Source organism: Phoca vitulina, unplaced genomic scaffold (genome assembly GCF_004348235.1).
Source record: "Phoca vitulina isolate PV1807 unplaced genomic scaffold, GSC_HSeal_1.0 scaffold43, whole genome shotgun sequence".
In the NCBI taxonomy this organism is placed as follows: domain Eukaryota; kingdom Metazoa; phylum Chordata; class Mammalia; order Carnivora; family Phocidae; genus Phoca; species Phoca vitulina.
The window spans coordinates 6,595,456-6,615,621 of NW_022589746.1; the positions used below are offsets into that span (position 1 = coordinate 6,595,456).

The 20,166-nt window shown below is 38.5% G+C and overlaps 1 protein-coding gene across 2 annotated transcripts in view; it reads right to left on the reverse strand.

Moving 5' to 3' along the window:
* The window catches only part of ERO1B (endoplasmic reticulum oxidoreductase 1 beta), a 66,496-nt gene that overhangs the window by 4,064 nt on the left and 42,266 nt on the right, over nt 1-20,166 (reverse strand). For both annotated transcript variants that reach the window (XM_032430244.1, XM_032430245.1), the window contains 9 exons: nt 17,073-17,193; nt 16,891-16,937; nt 13,564-13,575; nt 11,699-11,725; nt 7,242-7,334; nt 6,869-7,115; nt 5,811-5,880; nt 3,499-3,585; nt 2,444-2,577 (listed from right to left, as the gene is read on the reverse strand). In XM_032430244.1, coding sequence (XP_032286135.1) covers nt 2,444-2,577; nt 3,499-3,585; nt 5,811-5,880; nt 6,869-7,115; nt 7,242-7,334; nt 11,699-11,725; nt 13,564-13,575; nt 16,891-16,937; nt 17,073-17,193 — 838 coding nt within the window. The remainder of the gene's footprint in view (nt 1-2,443; nt 2,578-3,498; nt 3,586-5,810; nt 5,881-6,868; nt 7,116-7,241; nt 7,335-11,698; nt 11,726-13,563; nt 13,576-16,890; nt 16,938-17,072; nt 17,194-20,166) is intronic.

Sequence of the window (20,166 nt, forward strand, 5' to 3'; positions counted from 1 at the left end):
GGTATGTCGCTCTTACCCAGAGACCACACACTGACCAGCACCACTGGGGCCTGGGGAGCACAGTCTCGGGGAGACGCGTGCCAGACCTTACAGCTGACTGCCCGGCGGAGCTTTTCCTCGTCCCGGCAGCCAGGGAGGGGTGGGGCACACAGCGCGCGCGCACTGACCTACCGCGTCTCTCCTGGAGGGGGCGCTGCGGTGCACTGTCACACCCAACAGGGAGAGCAATGCCCTAGCTCTTTGCTGGAAAGGAAACCGTCTGAGACGAAAGTTGGAACTATCAGAAAATGGCTGTTCCTGCAGCAAAGACACTTGTAGAGTATTCAAGGTAAAGAAGCCCCGTTTTCCAGGACTCAGTGGCCAGAACCACAGATAATGCTCATCGTGTGTCTCTGCCTACTAGCACCATGTGACAAACGATGCGGGGCTCGGGGCTCTGAGGTAAAACTGTATTCAACAGGCCGTCAGAGAAAACTAATTCACTTCAGAAAAACGAATGCACAAACTCGCCGAGGTGTAACACGGTGATTTTATGTGTTAATGCAGCCAGAGTCATTTACTCTTTAAACGGACTGATAATCAGGTAGAAGATAAAATGAAAAGATCCCATTAACAATTATTAAGAAAAACTATAACAAAAAAGAAAAACTGTAACATTCTCTAAGGAAAAAGTAAATGTACAGAATCCATATAAATTAAAAAGCAGGGCTCAATTAAGATTAAAAGGAGAGTGGCTAAGTAAACTGTGGTATGTCCTTGTAACAGAGTATTGGCATATATTGAAAAAAGAGACAACCAAGAAACAGACTCTCAACTACAGAGAACACACGGATGGTTCCCAGAGGGGAGGTGGGGGGGGGGGGGATGGAGGAAACAGGTGATGGGAATGAAGGCAGGCACTTGCCGAGATGAGCACTGGGTGTGGTACGGAACTGCTGAATCACTATATTGTACAGCTGAATCTAATATTACACTGTATGTTAACTACACTGGAATTAAAAAACTTAATAAAAAATAAAATAATGCTTATGTATTTGGAAGTTGCTAAGAAAGTAAACCTTAAACCTTATCACAAGAAAAAGAATTCTGTAACTGTGTGGTGATGATATTAACTAGTCTGGCTCAGAACCCAGTTGTCTTCACAGAACAGCAGAAGGAAATACCAGGCTCTAGATAGAGAACTGAAGCCGACAGGGTTGTCTCTATGGATGTTCTGAGACTCAGAGACATTTTGAGGACGTTAACATCTGTTTTTTTCTCAATTTAATTTTATTTGGATTTAAAATGTATAAATTGTTGAAAATATTTGTCATTTAAATTACATTTAAATATTCTAAATTTAATTCAGTTTCTCCTGTTTTATCTTATTTACAGGCCTCATAAGTGGGTGAACTAAATTCTTCAGGAAGTACTAATTACTGATGGACATCATCAGTAATGGACATCATGTCTAGCTTAGGCTTGAAATCCCAACCTACACAGTCATCTGTAAATACATGGGAACAACAGGTATAATCTTCTACGATGGGGAAGGAACAATTTATTTTTCACTTAACTGCCCCCTTTTTAACTTAAAAATGCATGTTAAGAAAACATAAGAAATAATCTCTGTATCACTTGGCTCCCCCCTCCCCTTTTTTTTTAAACAGTTCTTCCTTGACTTTGTATTTTCCAGGGCAGCACAGTTTTATTTTCTAGGATTCTTTTCCTTCTGTTCTGTATTCCTCAGTTAGCTGGTAGCGCATGTATCACTGTAGGCAAATTCAAATTCTGTTTGAAACCATTTGTGGCATAAACCAAAAGCAAACTATATAGATCTATGCAGGGGAAAAATGGGGTAAGAATGAATGGAGGGGAAAAGCATCCTCTGCTTAAGAAATAAAAATCAGGGGCGCCTGAGTGGCTCAGTGGGTTAAGCTTCTGACTCTTGGTTTCAGCTCAGGTCCTGATGATCTCATGGTTGTGGGATCGAGCCCCGCGTTGGGCTGGATGGCATCTGCTTGAGATTCTCTCTCTCGCTCCTCATCTGCCCCTCCCCCTGCTCCTGCATGCACCTGCTCTGTCTCTCTCAAATACAGAAAATCTTTAAGAAAAAAAAAAAGCAGTGAGAAGGTTTAATCTCTTTTTCTTTGATCACCATCTCAACCAAGCTTTCCTTTCTTTACTCCTGCTATTGTACTTGACCAAGTTATAGCCGGCTGAATATTAGAATATTTTCCCCACAAAACTGAGGAGACAACAGAAACACTGGCAATCTGACACTATTAATTTTCCTGTGACCTGCTGAGACCCTGGCTTGTGAGTAGGGATATGACAGTATATAATTCTTTCTCTTTGTCGACCAAATAAAGCAAAACAAACTACTTTAGCAGAGAAGACGATCTTTGAAGTTTGCTGAAACCAGCAAACCCCAGCAAGTCTTCACTGTGAAAAGTGTTCTTACCTTCCGAAAGCATTTAAAAGAGCAACTATTTCCTGTCGAGTGAGTTGGAAGCCTTTAGATGGGCTGTTCTCTGGAAGCTTTTGGATTTCTTTTTCAGAGAATAATATCTTCAGGGCAGTTCCTAGACCCTGAGTCTAGAGAAAATAGTGAAACACATAAAAATTAAATTAATGTAATAACAATTACTATAAAGGTTGAAAGGAATACGCAGTCACTGTGATGAGAGTCAAGAAATTCGTATGAACTGAACTTTTCACCAAAATGTCAAACTGCAAAATACAGTTTCTACTTCCTGATATATTATGCATGATAAATTTATCTTAACTGTTAAGGAACCTGAATAGTTTAACATTTGTTGGACATAAATTACTAAAATGCCCTTTCTTAACCTAGAAAATATCACATGAGGATTACAATGTTCAATATGTAACCCTGAAAGCATTTTTGACAGCCCCTAGCAATTCAAAACTTAGAAATTATTAGTGATAACTACACTTAAAAATTTATCAATTATTAGAACCAGAGAAAAAGAAACATCTGATTTCAGTGTAGTCTCCATTAAAATAATTCTGTCTCCTGATTTTCTGACTTACATCTTTGTAAAAAAAATAAGATAAAACATCAAACAATCCTTTTTACACTGAATATATATAGAGAGAAATGGGCCTCCTTGGCAGAACTTTCCTTTTTTGTGACCATTTGAAATTCAAATTCAGTGATGGAAATTTGATAATGAATTCTTTTTATATCATATTTTTTATATGGGTCTACAAAATACTCATACACTATTTATAATCACCAACTTCAGAAATGAATCTCAGATTGTACCAATAGAAACAGATACAATAAAACCAAAATCATTAACACAGAATAGGAAAAACATTCTTACACATGTAACACAGATTTAACATATTCATCTTTTTCATCAATAAAGCAGAAAAACCATACTTCAGATCTTCTGTTTCAATGAACAATGAGGGTATAAAAACTTGCAACTTCCCAGTAGGAATATTTAAGGTTAGTAATAGTTTTAAAACAGAAGACAAAACACAAACCTGCAATTTCCCCCATAATCTGCATTTGTCACATCCAACACAGTCCATTATACGGGAGATATTCTTGAAATGTAAGCGAAATTCCTCCTAACATGCAGAAAATATTTTTATTCTCATTAGAGTCTTAAAAATTAAACTGCACTTGTATGAATTATACAAGAAATAAAAGTTCTGAAGCTTATTAATGAATGACTTGTGTTTTTCAACAGTGAAGAAGAAAAATAATTGGATTTGTACAGCATAACATGGCACCTAAAACTACTAGCCATGGAAATTCATAAAATCCATTCCACATATTAATTCAACAAACTTTTTATTGAGCTGCTACTCTATGCAAAGCACCAACATAGGCACTATGGGAAAAACAAAAGTAATGATTCATGGTTTTTACTTTTAAGGAACTTAACTGCTGCCTCCATTTGATATCCGCATATAGCCAGTGGTAAATCTATCTATACTATGTTTGGTTTATTTTTCATGTATTGCTTGCGTGAGTCCAAATCAGAAAAGAAAAGTGGTCTTAGACCACTGATCGGTTTTCACCTTTTTCCTTACCACACACTGTAATGGGTGTTCCCTGAGCACCGATGATGACAGGGCTGTATGGAGGGTGTGCTCTCACAGTCCCCTGCATTTCCCAGTCAGCCTCTCCAGGGATGTTTGCTAACTGGATCCTTGGACTGTGCTGCAATTGCTTCCTACACAGGGAGGATTCTTCAGCCTGTAAGCAACTGGGCATGGTTTCTAGGACTCAAAGGCCAGTCTCCTCTGAGGCTAACAGTAGTTAATAGAGTTTCCTCATCTTTTTCATGTGGTAAACATAGAGAATAAATTTCATTTTACTGTACTGAGGTAAGCATTTTATTGCATGAAGCTAGAGGCAAGCAGCCTAAAAACTCTGGCCACCAGAAGCCCTGCCCGGCTGCTTTCCAAAGGTTCCAAAGAAACAGTACCCTGGCTAAAAGACAAAATAAAGAACACGAAAGTCCTTTGCTCCATTCTCATGTAATTCATGTTCTTGGGAGGAGATGGAAAAACGGACTTAAGTTCTCCTTTATACACCTTTGAAAAACAGCAAACACAATTTCCATTAATTCATAGATGACAGCTAGTTCTTTTCTCACTCCTATCTTCTTCCTCCACAAAAAGAACCACAGAATTGTCCAAAAGTATAATACTTGTATAAATACTTTAAAAATAGGAAGCATTATAAAAATAAATTAACGTTATGGTAAATACCACAATAGCAATATACCGCTAAAATAATCATAAAACAACCTTCCAAAACTAAAATGCAGTTATGACTAAGTTACTTCACTTCAGAAGCACCAAGAGACTCCTACCAATGGAGAATCACTCAGTGCTCATTTATCAATGAGCATCTAAAACATCTCAGGGCCAAATGTGTTTCAGAATTCCAAATTTTAGAAATATAGTACATACATTATTTATTATGAAACACCCCACCAGAGTGTGTGGCAACACCTAGTAATCACATACATTAATGGTTCTGTAGCAAAATGTAAGAATATTCAAACAAAGCAGAATTTTTAAAAAGCACTATACTCTTACATCAGTACAGGTCAGGTTTTGCTAACAAATTAATTTGCACCAAACATAAGAAAAATGTTTCAGCTTTTGGAGCTTTCTGGATTTCAGAATTGCATATAAAAGACGTGGAGCTGCACTAGAAGACTGCTTGCCAGTCAATTTCAAATACTTTTATGAACATTTTAAGGGTACAACATATTCCTTAATATGCCGTAAGCAAATGAAAACAAAGAGCTGCCAACATGAAGTTTGAAAATGTTCCTAAAATACATTCTCCTCTGATATCACAGGGTAACAGGTAATTTTTACCTTTTATGTTAGTCCATAAAGACAAAAGCATAATAGTTCCAGAAATTTGAACATCCCATAAAATATTCCATAAAATAAACTTTAGAAAAATATAGTATTTGATGCCTTCAAAGTGGCAAAGTCATGATTTTTAAAATCAAAACAATACATTATGATTTTAAAGCAAGAAAACTTTCTCTCAAAAAAGGTGTTAACCTTTTAAAAGACCTTTACAAAGGTGCCATATTCATCGGTCAGTTAACAACAGAGGCTTCACTAGGAGTTGGCCAAACTAGAAAGGAGAAAGGAATTGAAAAGTCTGGAGAAGGGGCTTTCTGTGCCGTTTATAGCAAAATCCAGTCAAACCAACTTCAACAAGATGGAGGACTGGGCAAGAAGAGTTTAGATGGATGGGATTAAAACACAGCCAGTCAACTGCTCCCGATCCTATCCCCCAATCAAGAACTTTTTACCTTTAATGACTTGGCCCCCTTTTTGTCACCTGCAAACATGGACTTCTCATCAAAGTGCATGGGAAAGGACCTGATGAAATGACAACATTACAAGTTACAGACAAAAAATTCACGTACTGTGCAGTAGAGCTCTGGCAGAATTTTCTATCCCCACAAGTATTTACAATTTGTAATTTACTTGTGTGTAAAGTTTAATAACACAGGAAGGTGGCAAATAGTTCACACGTAAACTATTCAAAGAGTAAAGTCACATAAAAATGGCTTTTTAATTTATAAGACTGTAATGTTTTAAAGAAATTACATGATAAAAATCATCTAAAAATTGAACTTAAAAGCAATTTATGTGAAAAATGTGCAACATCATTAAAAAGATGTTTTAAATTTTAATGCATAATTTGAACACTTCTTAATCCAACTTTGGTTCATGCTCATTTTAACAACCAGTAAACTCAAATTTTATAGACCAGCATTTTTTTAAGAGGTATATTCTAGAACGTAAAGCTAATGTTCCCTTAGGTATCTACTTTCACGTGAACACACAGCACCATCTGAATTTAAAAAGCAACTGAATACAAAACTGGTTAAAAAAAAAAAAAGGAAAAAAATACTAAAATCGCATTAAACTTTGGGGCATCTGGGTGGCGCGGTCAGTTAAGTGTCCAACTCTTGGTTTCCGTTCAGGTCATGATCGTGGTCGTGGGATCAAGTCCCAGGTTGGGCTCTGCAATTTGCCCAGAGTATGCTTAAGACTCACTCACTCCCTCTCTCCCGTCCCTTCCCCCCACTTGCTGTCTCTCTCTAAAATAAATAAATCTTTAAAATAAAATAAAATACCATTAAACTTTGATACTACATAAAATTCAAAGTTCTGTTTGAAAACAGGGCCTATTCTCAAGTGTGACTAGGCTGTTCTACTGTTCTACTGACCATGTTCCTTCTCAGTTCTAATTCTCCCTCTTCCTAACTAACTTTTAGGAGTCAGTTTCTGTTGTCTTTCAAGTACTATCTCATTCATATTCAGAGTGCAGAATTTCAGATCACTGATACTCAATTCTTACTTTGTATCTTGAAAGATATTCAGTAGAAGGGTTTTTGTGTTAGCATCTTCTTCTCCATTTCCAGTGTAAAGATCGACAATTGAGCGCTCAAAATATGGGGCCACCTTTGATAAAGCTCGAAGCTCAATTAAGTATAAAAAGTACAGATTCTTAAGCCTTCTTGGACCTTCTCCCTTAGTTTCCATAGGGTCAAAGCGGCGTTTAAATTCTTTCATATTAGGTCCCCAGCTAGGTTTACCCCAGGTTTCTAAAGAGAAAGAGAAATACATAATACATCTTTAAGAAATAGGATTTTTCTCTAGAGAAAATATATTCCCCCCCAACAATTTTTACACTAATAGAAGGCAAGATTTCTACATAAAAATGTGATTACCTTCCAAAAGATAATTTGCACATAGATGTAAATTGATACTAGCATGAAGTCCGGATATAAGCTTATAGAAGACTCTCTTTTCCAGACACAAACCTATTCAGAAAAATATTGAAAAAGAAACCACATCCATTTAGATAATGGAAATACTGACTCAAGAAGATTCAGTACACAGGCTTATTTTTAAAGGTAAGTTTCAAGGACATTAAAAATAAGGAATAATATTAAATGATTAGATCAAAATTCTCTCACTATAAGATAAAATAAGATTCTGACTTCAGAATGGAGTTATGAATATGATAACTTAATGCAGAATGAGACAGAAAATGTTGGGCTCTGGAGATCTAAGCACTAAGGATGTACTTGGCAAGTTCCCACGCTACCCAGAAGGCAACAGCACAGATTTTTCATGGGTTAGGCTAAACCAAAGCAAATATAATTCAAAGTCACTGCTTTGGCTTAACAATAGCTGCTTCTCCTTTTCCCTTCCCTAGAGATGTCCTTTCTCTGAACCTACTTGATTGTGGAGGAAGAAGAGACTGCATTCCATTTCTCTTCTTCCTCAGATTCTTTAGTGTGTCTTACTAATCCTCTGCCCTAGAATTCTCCAGTTCTACTTAACTGTATGGTCCACTTGTAAGGAGCCCAAAGCTGGAAAACAGTCAACCAGACATTTCAATCAATAAACAATGTATGTTGACTATTTACTATGTGAGCAGAATCATATCAGATGGAGTACAGGAATATGATGGAAAATTATTTTATGTAGTCTTAAGGGTTTTGCTCAAATGGAGGTCAAGATAATTCCACTATCCTATCCTACCCCTGCCTCAATTTTAAAAGATTTTCTCTTATTATAAGAGTAATATGCATTGTAAATGTACTTAATGCCACTAAGTTTAAGATGGTTAAGATGGTAAATTTTATGTTATATATATTTTACCATAATAAAAAAGAAATTCTAGAGAAGGTTCTTTATAATTTTTTAAATAAAGAAAAATGCGAAAACCTAAGTTTTAAGAATCCACTAAATGCAAAGCAATTCGCTTTTTCCTTCCCTTACCATCCAATAGCATTTTTTGGTTTTTGTCATGTTTTGTTTTTTGGTTTTTGTTTTTTAATTACTCCTGGGGAAAATGGGCTTCAATAGTGGGAAGGAATAAGAAATAACCTCATTTATAAGCTGAGGGATTTTTAAAATGTGGCTTACTTTGCATTTTCCCCAAGATCTTTTAGATCTTCAATTTACTCTATATTCTACCCTATATGGCTCTGAAGCAAGTAGCTTCTCATAGGAAAAAACAATTCTTTTGAGATCTCATTCTCTAATTCAGAATTCTTGCCAGAATATTCCCATTGTACAAATGGGCACCAAAAAGCAGAAATTAAGTTCTTTTTTGCAGCTTCTACTAAAAGTATATGAGCAATTTTGAATGTTCATGATAGCAAGGTATACAAACATCATGAACAAGTTTGATAAAATATTACTTCTCTTCTAGTAAAACTTTTAATCAAATCAGTTATCAAATGAAACGATCAGATCTGAAGTTCACTTTCTTTTCCTTCTAACCTACCTCTCTAAAGACCAGAGAAGGGAAAACAGACAAAGCAAAGCTTGTGAAAATTCATATGCCTAAAAATAAGAGCATAAACGAGGAGGCCATTCTCATTTGCAAAGCCCTCAAAGCTCCGTATTTGAAATGGGGATGGATGATAAGTGAGGAGCGAGGAGTAGACATGTACTTCCATAAACTGAAAATTAGGTAACTTAAAGCAAAATGGTAAAAATAAAAGATGTGCCAATTGAGTGTACTAACAAGACACAACACAGTCGGCAGGAAAGTGCTGGACAGCTTTTCCCTGCATGACGCAGTCTCCGACCACTGAGGTCCCCGTGAAAATGTTAAGTAACACAGTAAGTAACAACATAAAATAATTTTCCATCATATTCCTGCACTCCATCTGATATGATTCTGCTCACATAGTAAATAGTCAACGTACAATGTTTATTGGTTGAAATTCCTGGATGACTGTTAAGTAACTTCTGCAAAAGCTGATTTACAAAGGCAAAATTTACCAGCTTCTATTTCTTTTTTTTTCCTGAATAATATTATTTTTATTATGTTAGTCACCATACATCATTAGTTTTTGATGTAATGTTCCATGATCCACTGTTTGCATATAACACACTCAGTGCTCATTGCAACACGTGCCCTCCTTAATACCCATCACCCGGCTACCCCATCCCCCAACCCCCTCCCCTATGAAACCCTCAGATTGTTTCCCGGAGTCTGTAGTCTCTCATGGTTCATCTCCCCCTCTGATTCCCCCCCTTCAGTTTTCCCTCCCTTCCCCTAATGTCCTCTGTGCTATTCCTTATGTTCTACATATGAGTGAAACCGTATAATTGTCTTTCTCTGCTTATTTCACTTAGCATAATCCCCTCCAGTTCCATCCATGTCAATGCAAATGGTGGGTATTCATCCTTTCTGATGGCTAATATTCCATTGTATATATGGACCACATCTTCTTTATCCATTCATCTGTTGAAGGGCCTCTTGGCTCCTTCCACAGTTTGGCCATTGTGGACATTGTTGCTATGAACACTGGGGTGCATGTGCCCCTTCTTTTCACTATATCTGTATCTTTGGGGTAAATACCCAGTAGTGCAATTGTTGGGTTGTAGGGTAGCTCTATTTTTAACGTCTTGAGGAACCTCCATACTGTTTTCCAGAGTGGTTGTACCAACTTGCATTCTCACCAACAGTGTAAGAAGGTTCCCCTTTCTCCACAACCTCTCCAACATTTGTTGTTTCTTGCCTTGTCAATTTTTGCCATTCTAACTGGTGTAAGGTGATATCTCAGTGTGGTTTTGACTTGAATTTCCCTGATGGCTGATGATGTTGAACATTTTTTCATGTGTCTGTTAGCCATTTGTACGTCGTCTTTGGAGAAGTGTCTGTTCATGTCTTCTGCCCATTTTCTGACTGGATTATTTGTTTTTTGGGTGTTCTTTATACTGCTTCTATTTCTAACAATACAGAGCAAATTCAACTATCCAATTTAGAGAGTGGGTCTCTTTCTTTTGGATTTAATTTCATTCAAATTCACATTCATCAAGTGATTTATAAGACACTGACAGTAATTTTTTCTCTCACAAAAGGGCTAGATTTACAATAACAGGATTATGTGACATTTGGACACTAGTGATTTTCAAAGGCATTTTTACAGGCATCATCTACACTCACAGTGTAGGTAAGATGGTTGGCTATTGCCAGTCTCATGGCCCAGATGAGGAAATTGAATCTCAGAAAAGTTGAGTCAGTTGCCTATAAAAATAGGAGTGTTCTCTGAAACCATGTATCAATAATCAGGGGCTTACATTGGTAGGATACTACAAAAGTGGCTAATACAGAATACCCTAGAATTCAATATTGCCCATACATTTCACTCCCATCCTCCACTAGCAATATTCAGAGTCTCTCACCACCTCTTTTAACCTCAATACTACTTTCCACAATTTGTATCTTTACAATACAGCTAATGAAACAAAGTTAAGAATCGTCTTCCACATAGGCCATTTATCAATATCATTCCTAGTAGTAGTGGCACATCAATAACGTTCACCTTAATAATGGCCAATATATGTACACACTTCATTAAAAACAAAGAGAAATCATGTTCACCAAGATAACATCACCAATTAGCAGACATAAAATAGAATTAAGTACTTAGTTTTACTCTGTAGAGTTCCTATAAGGTTATGATCCCCTGTATCATTCAACTTGCTTATCTTTCATTAATACATTTTAACTTTTGCTTTCATAAATGAATGGCAATTTGGTAAATTTTTTAAAAGCATCATATATCCAGTTTTTAAACAAAATTGTTAAAATCCTAGAATGTTTTAGCTTTCCATTAATAGCATTTGTATTTTCAACACTAGAAAATGTAAGAATGCAAAGTATCTCCTGGGATCTATATTGCTTTATCTTTTAATTAGACAAGTTTAGGCTATATTAACATGTGTAAACACTGTTTAAAATCTTCTGAAATCAAATTTACCTTCCCTCAATTTCATATATATATAAAAAGTACTTCCTTCCAAAAAGAAGGTCTCTACTTACAAAGTAGTTTGCATAATGGTTACTAGAAAGCAGTCTGGATGAGTGGTATATACAGAATGAAAATAACACTGAGAAGCTAGTTATGAAAACCCGAGGCCAGTATCTGCCCTGTATATTTCCCTAATGCTGATTATTCTTGGCTGAGCAATAGCCTCAAAATTTTCAAACCATTGTATCCTAAAATACATAACTTAAAATACATCATTTTCTTTCAAACACTGTCACAATTAGTTGTCTAGGTAATGAATCCTGAACTTACAAAAATATATTAAATAAATCCATACATTTTTTACAAGAAACCAATAAATTTAAAATGCAGACATGTATGTTTACCTTCCAGCCACGTGTAGAATGATTCTCCTTAAAAAAAACACACACACACACACACACACACAGATTTGGGTTAAAATATTTTAAACAGTCATTTACAAATTAGAATAAATTAAGTATATAAAATATTTCCTATGACAGACTAAGGAATATCTCTAGAAATGACCACTGCTTCATGTGAAGTAGAAAAATTGGCATATGGTTCTAGAAAATAAAGCCCTAAAGTAATTTAAGCAACTTTTGGACAATTTTCTTATAAATGATATTTAACTAAGCAAAAATTTTAAGAAAATATTTCAGTCAAAATATTATGTAAATCTTATTCATTAGAAGGTGAAAGAGCTTAAAAATTTTAAATTTGCTTTTGATAACCATAGAACTCCTTAAAAATTCTAGAAAAAACAGTGAATTATAATACAAAAATCAAATCAGTAATTATTCCATTTTTTCCTGAGCAGTAAAGCTATGTATATTACCTCAATTATCTAAGACTACTAAATTTCAAGGGGTAACTTTAAAATCCCTTAATTTTCGAGATAATTTTTCAGAAAAGTCAATGACTATTATACAGAGGGACCTGACTTTCCTATGTACTAATGCTAAAAGATCTAGTTCTAGATCAGTACTGTTCTGAGTGGAACAAAAATGGCAGTCAATACAGATCAAAATAGTTAAAGATAAGTAACTCACAAAATGCATTACTTTATTTAAGAAAAGCAAAGCATAAGAAAAACCCAACACATAGATGAGCTGAGCAAGGAGTCTAGGGGATAAATTAGATGGTGAGGAATTGCTTTGTTTCCTGAGAGTCTCCACATTTTGTAAAACTATACAAACATCTTCCCACAGATTAATTCATTCAACATACTCTTCCTAAGGGCCATTCATCATGAGCTCGCTTGTTTACTCGAGAAACCCCAAATGCCATCAGGGAAAGTTGAGCTCCCAAGCCCTCAATAATCTGGCCTCTCATCTTTCTAACTTAAACCACTCCTACATAAAGTCTTCCCTACTGCTAAGAGGGTCTCCCCAAACATGCCTGATCCTTCCCTTTCCAACTCCATGGTCCCTGCGATTTTCTCCTAATCGCACACAGGATCCAATTCTACTAGACTACATCTGTCCCATTACCCAAAACTCATCTCAAATGCCACTTCCAGATCCCTCCAGGGAGAGGCTCTGTCCCACCTCTGAAGAGCTCTACCACCTACTGCTCGTACTATGTATGTGCAGCACCTCTTATCATCATGTACAGGGCTTATCGTTCCTGCGATATACTGTCAGCTCCTGGAGCGAAGGCGTCATGTTTTATACATATTTCTATCTTGCACAATGCCCATCACTGTGTCCCTGAACACAGATAAGTAAACATCCATTTGAAATAATTATTTTGCCTGTTTGGGGGCAATTTATTATGACTGATACTCATCTGGTAACCTGGAATAACCAACTGTTGATAAATCACTATTCACCAGATTAAGTATTACAATAACTGAGATTATAAATTACAAAGTCAGTAAGAAAATAAAGTCACAAGACAAATTATCTGGTAAAACTATCTTAACTTCTCTCCATTTCTTCAGAACATATTTTAGTAGATTATAATAACCAGATAATTGGGAAGTTGGAATGTAATCCTGGTTTCTATACTAAACATTTAAGTAAAAGGGAATTTATAGTTTTTTTAAACATAGGGTAAATTTACATTATAAAACTCTTATTTTTTGTCACCATTCATTGGTAGCTATTTCTGAAAAAATAGGATAAACATTTTCTTTTGAATTAAACAGAGGAAAAATCAAATTTTGATCATTAAAAACATTTCCTCTATACCCGAGGCATACCCAAACACAAGAATTTTAACTCACCATCATCTTCTCCTGAAAAAGAAAACAGTAAACAGGATTTTAGAAACTGTCCTCCACAGTTCAGATTCTAATTTTATTTACTTTAATGAGATTAAAACACTTACTGTGTGTTAAACTATTAATTACACTATGGACCTTGGTCAGGGTGTAGTCACCCTGCAAGTGAGACTTCTTAATAAGAATACAGGCCCAAAATACAAGATCTTCATATGTTTTATGCAGTAAAAAATATCAGAAAGCATCTAAAAATACTCCTAAAGATCACTAGTTTCAATAATGAGCCAATGGACACAGGCACTCCTTTCATCATTATATACACAACCCTCTCTTCTCTTCCAAGTTGCCGCTCCTCGGCCTATACACACCTTAAGGAAAGTATTTCCCAAACCGTGGTCAGTGGAACCCTCACTGGGGGTGCCACAGAGCTGCCCAGACAGGGGGAAGCAGCCAGAGGTTGGGCTCTCGGGAGCACAGCAGCTCGGCCTTTATCGGCTTTGTATGTGGACTTCTCATACCGGGTTTCATTTTCGGGAAGAAAGGTTCTGTTGTTCAAAAGCTGTTGGAAAGCCAGCCAGAGAAGCCTCGCTGTGTGGCTCAGCAAGAGCGTGCGGGCGGCCGAGCCCAGACTGCTGAGGAGCTGCGAGCGGATGCCAGCAGTTGCCGTGGGCACGGCGCACAGAGCACATCAGCCCGAGCCGCTTGATTACTGCACAGATTTCTCACCCGGCAACCGGGACCCCTGCTCTCCCCTCACCTGGTGCTCCGTCTCCCTTCTTTCTTAGTCAGGTTTTCTGCCCCCTCTTTCTGCCTCTGTCTTTTCCTACGTGGCACTCTCCTTCCTCTCATCTTTCCAGCGGTCTCACGTCTCTAATTTGTCACAACATGGACGTGAGGTATTTCTTAGGATGTGATGGTTTCATTAAATGAACTATGTTTTCTGCTTTAAAAGGAAGTGATCATATTATTCAACCATAAAAAAGAAGGAAATTCATGCTGAGGGCAGTCAGTCAGAGAAGGACAGATACTGTATGAGCTCTCTTGCGTGTGGAATCTAAAAACAAAACAAAACCCTCCAAGCTCATAGATCCAGAGAACAGATGGGTGGTTGCCAGAGACAGGGGGTGGGGAGTGGGCAAAACACGTAAACGGTGTCAAAAGGTACCAGCTTATAAGTCCTGGGACTGTCATGTACAGCATGTCAACTACAATTAATAACACTGTATTTTAAAGTTGGTAAGAGAGTAGATCTTAAAAGTTCTCATCACAAGAATAAAAATTCTGTAATTATGGTCACAGATGTTAACTAGACTCACTGTGATCATTCTGCAATATACACAAATATCTAAACATTGTATTAAACACCTGAAACTAATACAATGTTGTATGTCAATTATACATCTATTTAAAAAAATATTTTAACTCCAATCCTAAAAAAAAAAAAAAAAGTGATCATAGAAAAGATCTGAAAGAATACCTACCAAACTCTGTACTATGGAAGAGAGGTGTGGAGGCAGGGTGGGTATGGGGGAAGGGTAAGGGGGAGCTTTCTCTTTTTACTTTATATAACTTTTGTGTTGTTTCCATTGTGTGTGTGTGTGGTTTTCATTTTTATAATAAGTTATAAGGGTAAAAATAGCAAACGATGCACACCTTTTTCATGATCCAATTCCCTTTTCCAGCAGTATCAGAATGAATTTGGGAAAGAACATGTGCCGCACTGTAAGACAGTGAGCATCTAAAAGCAGTCCCTTCGGTCAACCTTTCTGTGTCTCTTTGGCTCTCAGAAATGCCTTGAAGATACAAATCTAGACCAGGAAATTCAAGTTCTTAAATCAACCCTGGTCTAAAGAAAACATCAGAATGGCAAGTCAATTACAGGGCTGCTCCCAGGGTTTGGCTCCTTGCTGACAACAGACTGAGGATGTGCCCAGTAAGTTTTATGTTGATTAACCTCCAAAAATGCTGTCCCATAGAAATATAATGCCAGCCACATATGTAATTCCAAATTTTTTCTAATAAAAATTTCTAGTGAAGTTTTTTCTAGTATCCGTGTTTTGAAAGTGAGAAGGATACATGCGCTCCAATGCAATAATTGTGTGAGGCCAGAGCTAAAGGTGTCCTATCAAACAGTAAAGTTCAGGGCGCCTGGGTGGCTCAGATGGTTAAGCGTCTGCCTTCGGCTCAGGTCATGATCCCAGGGTCCTGGGATCGAGTTCCGCATCGGGCTCCCTGCTAGGCGGGGAGCCTGCTTCTCCCTCTGCCTCTGCCTCTCTCTCTCTCTCTCTGACTCTCATGAATAAATAAATAAAAACATTAAAAAAAAAAAAAAAACAGTAAAGTTCTGTTTAATGACAAAATATTTTACACTGCTTCAGTTCTTAAATTTAAACAAACAGCCAGATGTAAAAGTTGGTTCTGCACCAGCCATATTTCATGTGCTCAACAGCCCGGTGTGGCAAGCTGCGACCTAGTCGGCCCGCGCAGGTTTCCCGCGGTGCTGCAGGCATCCTAAGTGTCTTCAACAGCTCTGCATCCTTAGCACTCAAACGTGCTGCATGGACCAGCCAGCACGCTGGGCATCATCTGGGGGCTCATTAGAATCCTGGGCTTCACCCAAGACCCACAGCATCAGAACCTGTATTTCAACAAGGCTCCGAGGTAGTTTGTATGCACGCTCAACTCTGAGAAGCACGTTGGGAGCCACTGGTTGTCAAACGTGCCTGCGTACTGGAATCATCTGGACAGTTAAAAAAAAAAATAACAACACTTGGGTCTAAGCCCACAGATCCTGACTTAATTAGTATGGGATAGGGCCTGGGCATCCAGATTTTTTTTTTTTTAAAGATTTTATTTTATTTATTTGACACAGAGAGAGAGACAGCTAGAGAGGGAACACAAGCAGGGGGAGTGGGAGAGGGAGAAGCAGGCTCCTGGCCGAGCAGGGAGCCCGATGCGGGGCTCGATCCCAGGACCCTGGGATCATGACCTGAGCCAAAGGCAGACGCTTAACGACTGAGCCACCCAGGCGCCCCTGGGCATCCAGATTTTTAAGAGTTCCCCAGGAAACCTCTGATATCTATGGATTACTCATATATTTTATTTCCCATAAAACTCCTGTTTTATTTAGGGCCTGGTACATATCAGGCACTCAATAAATGCAATTATGTAAAACATGCAGAAAACTTGACGCTGAACTATGAACTAACCTTATACTTTTGATCATTCAAATTAAAGAAAATATAGTTGAAAATTTACTCAGATTAAGTTTAGTTACAGAGGCATTTTGTAAATAATCTCTAAAAGCATGAAAATGTATGAAAAACCCACCTCGACTAGGTGCCAGAGGATTTAAAGGACGATAAACAGATCGAGGCCTGAAAAAGTGCAAAATTCAAACATAAAATGGTTTGACTTCTTTTACATCTTTTTTTTTCCCAACAGATCCCTACTCCCCTTCCTCCATCCTCCCTCTAGCCATTCCTCCTCCTTCCCCTACCCCCTCCAGTTACTTGAAACAGTTTTCTTCGTAGATGCTGTTCCACACTCTCCATGCGGAAGACCCTTTATAGCCAGTGTAACGCTCCGGGTTCAGCAACAGGTCTACATACTGAGCAGCTGGAGATCGCTCATCTGAACAAGAAAGAATTCATTAAAACCACCCACATATCACCAGTTGTCTGAAATGTAATATTGTAACACAAACTTAACTACCAAAAGGTCAGAGAAAGGCTACGCTTTTCAAGTAATCTCCAGCTTAAATGGTAGAGAGGTTAGCACACTTGTGACTGTACTTGACCCGGGATAACTCACACTTGTGAGAGGAAAAAACAACTCCTCCCTTTCCTCTGGATACTCCGTGCTTTCTTAAGTAACAGAACACCCCTCCCCTTCTTAGAGGCATTCATCATTCCTAAGTTTTAACCACCCAGGATCGAAAAGACCTAAACAGAATCATGACCTGTTCTACTATTTGATGATTTCTTTCCTATGCATACACCTACCTAAACACATGCTTAGAAACATTTTTTTTTAGCATATATTGTACTAAAAAGAGATTTTCCTGCTATTCTCTACTTTGGACTTATGAAATAAATGGCTCAATAACTTCGTGATTCAAATTTGATCACAGTTACACAATGCTCTAGTTTGTAAACAAATACACATTACAGTTTATTTTTATCGCTGTTCATACAGAAGTGCTTCTCCCCTCTCAAGCCCATATACAGCAAGCACAACTTCAGGAACTTGTTAAGACATATAAATTAAATAACCATTTTCTTTTTTTAAGATTTTATTTGAGAGAGAGAGAGAAAGAGAGCACAAGCAGGGAGGGGTGAAGAGGGAGAGGGAGAAAGAATCTGGAGCAGACTCCCCGCCAAGCACGGGACCCCATGTGGGGCTTGATCCCACAACCCTGAGATCACGACCTGAGCCGGAACCAAGAGTCGGACGCTTAACCAATTGAGCCCCCCAAACACCCATAAATAACCATTTTCTGTGTTGAAACCCAAATGAGTCTTTACTAGATCTCTACTATTTGGACATTTTAATAGAGATCTCTGAGGGATACAAAAGATAAAATGGTCTTCATTATTAAGGCTTACATTCTGGATAGAAAAGGGAAATCCATGCTTTCACACCTACAGAAAAATTATAATGATCATGCTTCACAACTGGATGATCATAATACATGGAAACTAAAGCACTATCTATGTTGACACAGATGTACTCCTTTATTTGTATGCTTCTTACCTTTTTGTGTCATGAGATTAAATCAATAGTATGCAGGCACCTGACTGAAAACAGTGGCCAAATATGGTCATTAAAATATGGTCCCTTTTTTTTCATTACTAATATATTTTCCTTTCAGCCAACAGTATTCATTGAGCATTCAGTGATCACAAACTGAGATAATCCATAACCATAAGAAGAAAATGGCATCCTGGATGCCATTGCAAGAACTACTTGGTACTTTTTGTAAGGAAGTAGGAAGAACACAAATATAATTACAACTTAGCACTACTAAACGAATTATATCTAACTTATAGACAACAGAAACATGAATTGAAGAATATTGGCTCTATTTTTAGCCCTAACATTATGTAGATACTCCACTATACAAGTTAAGGCACAGAAAACAGGTAATTTACAGATGAACAGAAACTGTCCAAGGACATGGAGATTTGAGACTTAAAACTGATAATTTAAAAAATCTTCATTAAAAAAAGAAAGATTCAAATTATGGAGTGTGGCTTTTAAAGTTCAAACAGAAGTTTTACAATTCACTAGTTTCTTACATATTTTTAATTTCTTTGCATTGCTCTTATGCTCATTTGCAAAACTGATCTGATTACATATAAGCTTTACAAATATTAAACCTACCATAAATATATACATTCATTGAGATATATATGTACACATGTATAAAGAATGTGTGGGTGCATGTAAGTTTACACATATGTGGGGTCATCTGCAAATGTACACATCAGACTAATATCAACCTCTTCACCCAACAAAAGCAACTGAACAACCAATAAAGAAAAAAAACAAGATTCAGCTATTAAAATACATCTTAGGGGGTGGAGCAAGATGGCGGAGGAGTAGGAGACCTGGATTTCGTCTCCTCTCAGGAATTCAGCTGGATAGGGATCAAACCATTCTGAACACCTACAAACTCAACAGGAGATCGAAGAAAAGAATAGCAACAACTCTCTGAACAGAAAAGCGACCACTTTATGGAAGGTAGGACGTGCAGAGAAGTGAATCCGAGGCGAAATTCGGGAGGATAGACGGCGGGGGAGGGGCCTCCGTCGGCCGCTTCTGGCAAGTGATAGAGCCGCGGAGCACAAAATCGGAACTTTTAGAAGTCTGCTCCGCTGAGGGACATCACTCTGGTGGCGAAGTGGGGGGTGGAACCCTCGCAGGACAGTGTGGTCTCAGGACCCTCGGGGTCACAGAAAGACCGGGGGTGCCTGAGTGCGGCAGAGCTCCCAGGTATCGGAGCAGGGAAGCCGGCTGCAGAGACGGAGCCCAGGCGCGGGGTCTCAGCTCAGGGTTGCCATAAACCGTGATCCGCGGCACAGTCGGGCAACTGCTCCTCCAGCAGGGACCCAACAAGCGGCAGATCCGGGGACACTCCCCTTCCTCCCCCGGGAGGAGCGGTGCGGGAGCGCACCGCAGGGATCTGCTGGGTTTGGAGACTTCACCCGGGGTCGGGTGCAAGATAGAAAGGCGCGGTCACAGGCCGGGTGAGCACCGAGTGCAGCCGGAGACCGGGGAGACGGGAGTGACTACTGCTTTTCTCTGGGGGCTCGCTGAGGAGCGGGACCCCGAGTTCTCGGCTCCTCCGGGGCGGAGACTGGGAGGCCGCCATTTTCACTCTCCGCCTCCAAAGCTGTACGGAAAGCTTGCAGGGAACAAAAGCTGCGGAGAGCAAACCCGAGCAGATTACTTAGCCCGGACCGGGCAAGGGCGGGGCAAAGACATTTGGGAACCACGGCAACAGGCCCCTCCCCCAGAAGATCAGCGAGAACAGCCAGCCAAGACCAAGTTTACCGATCAATGAGAACGGCAGAACTCCAGCGCTAGGGGAATACTGCACAT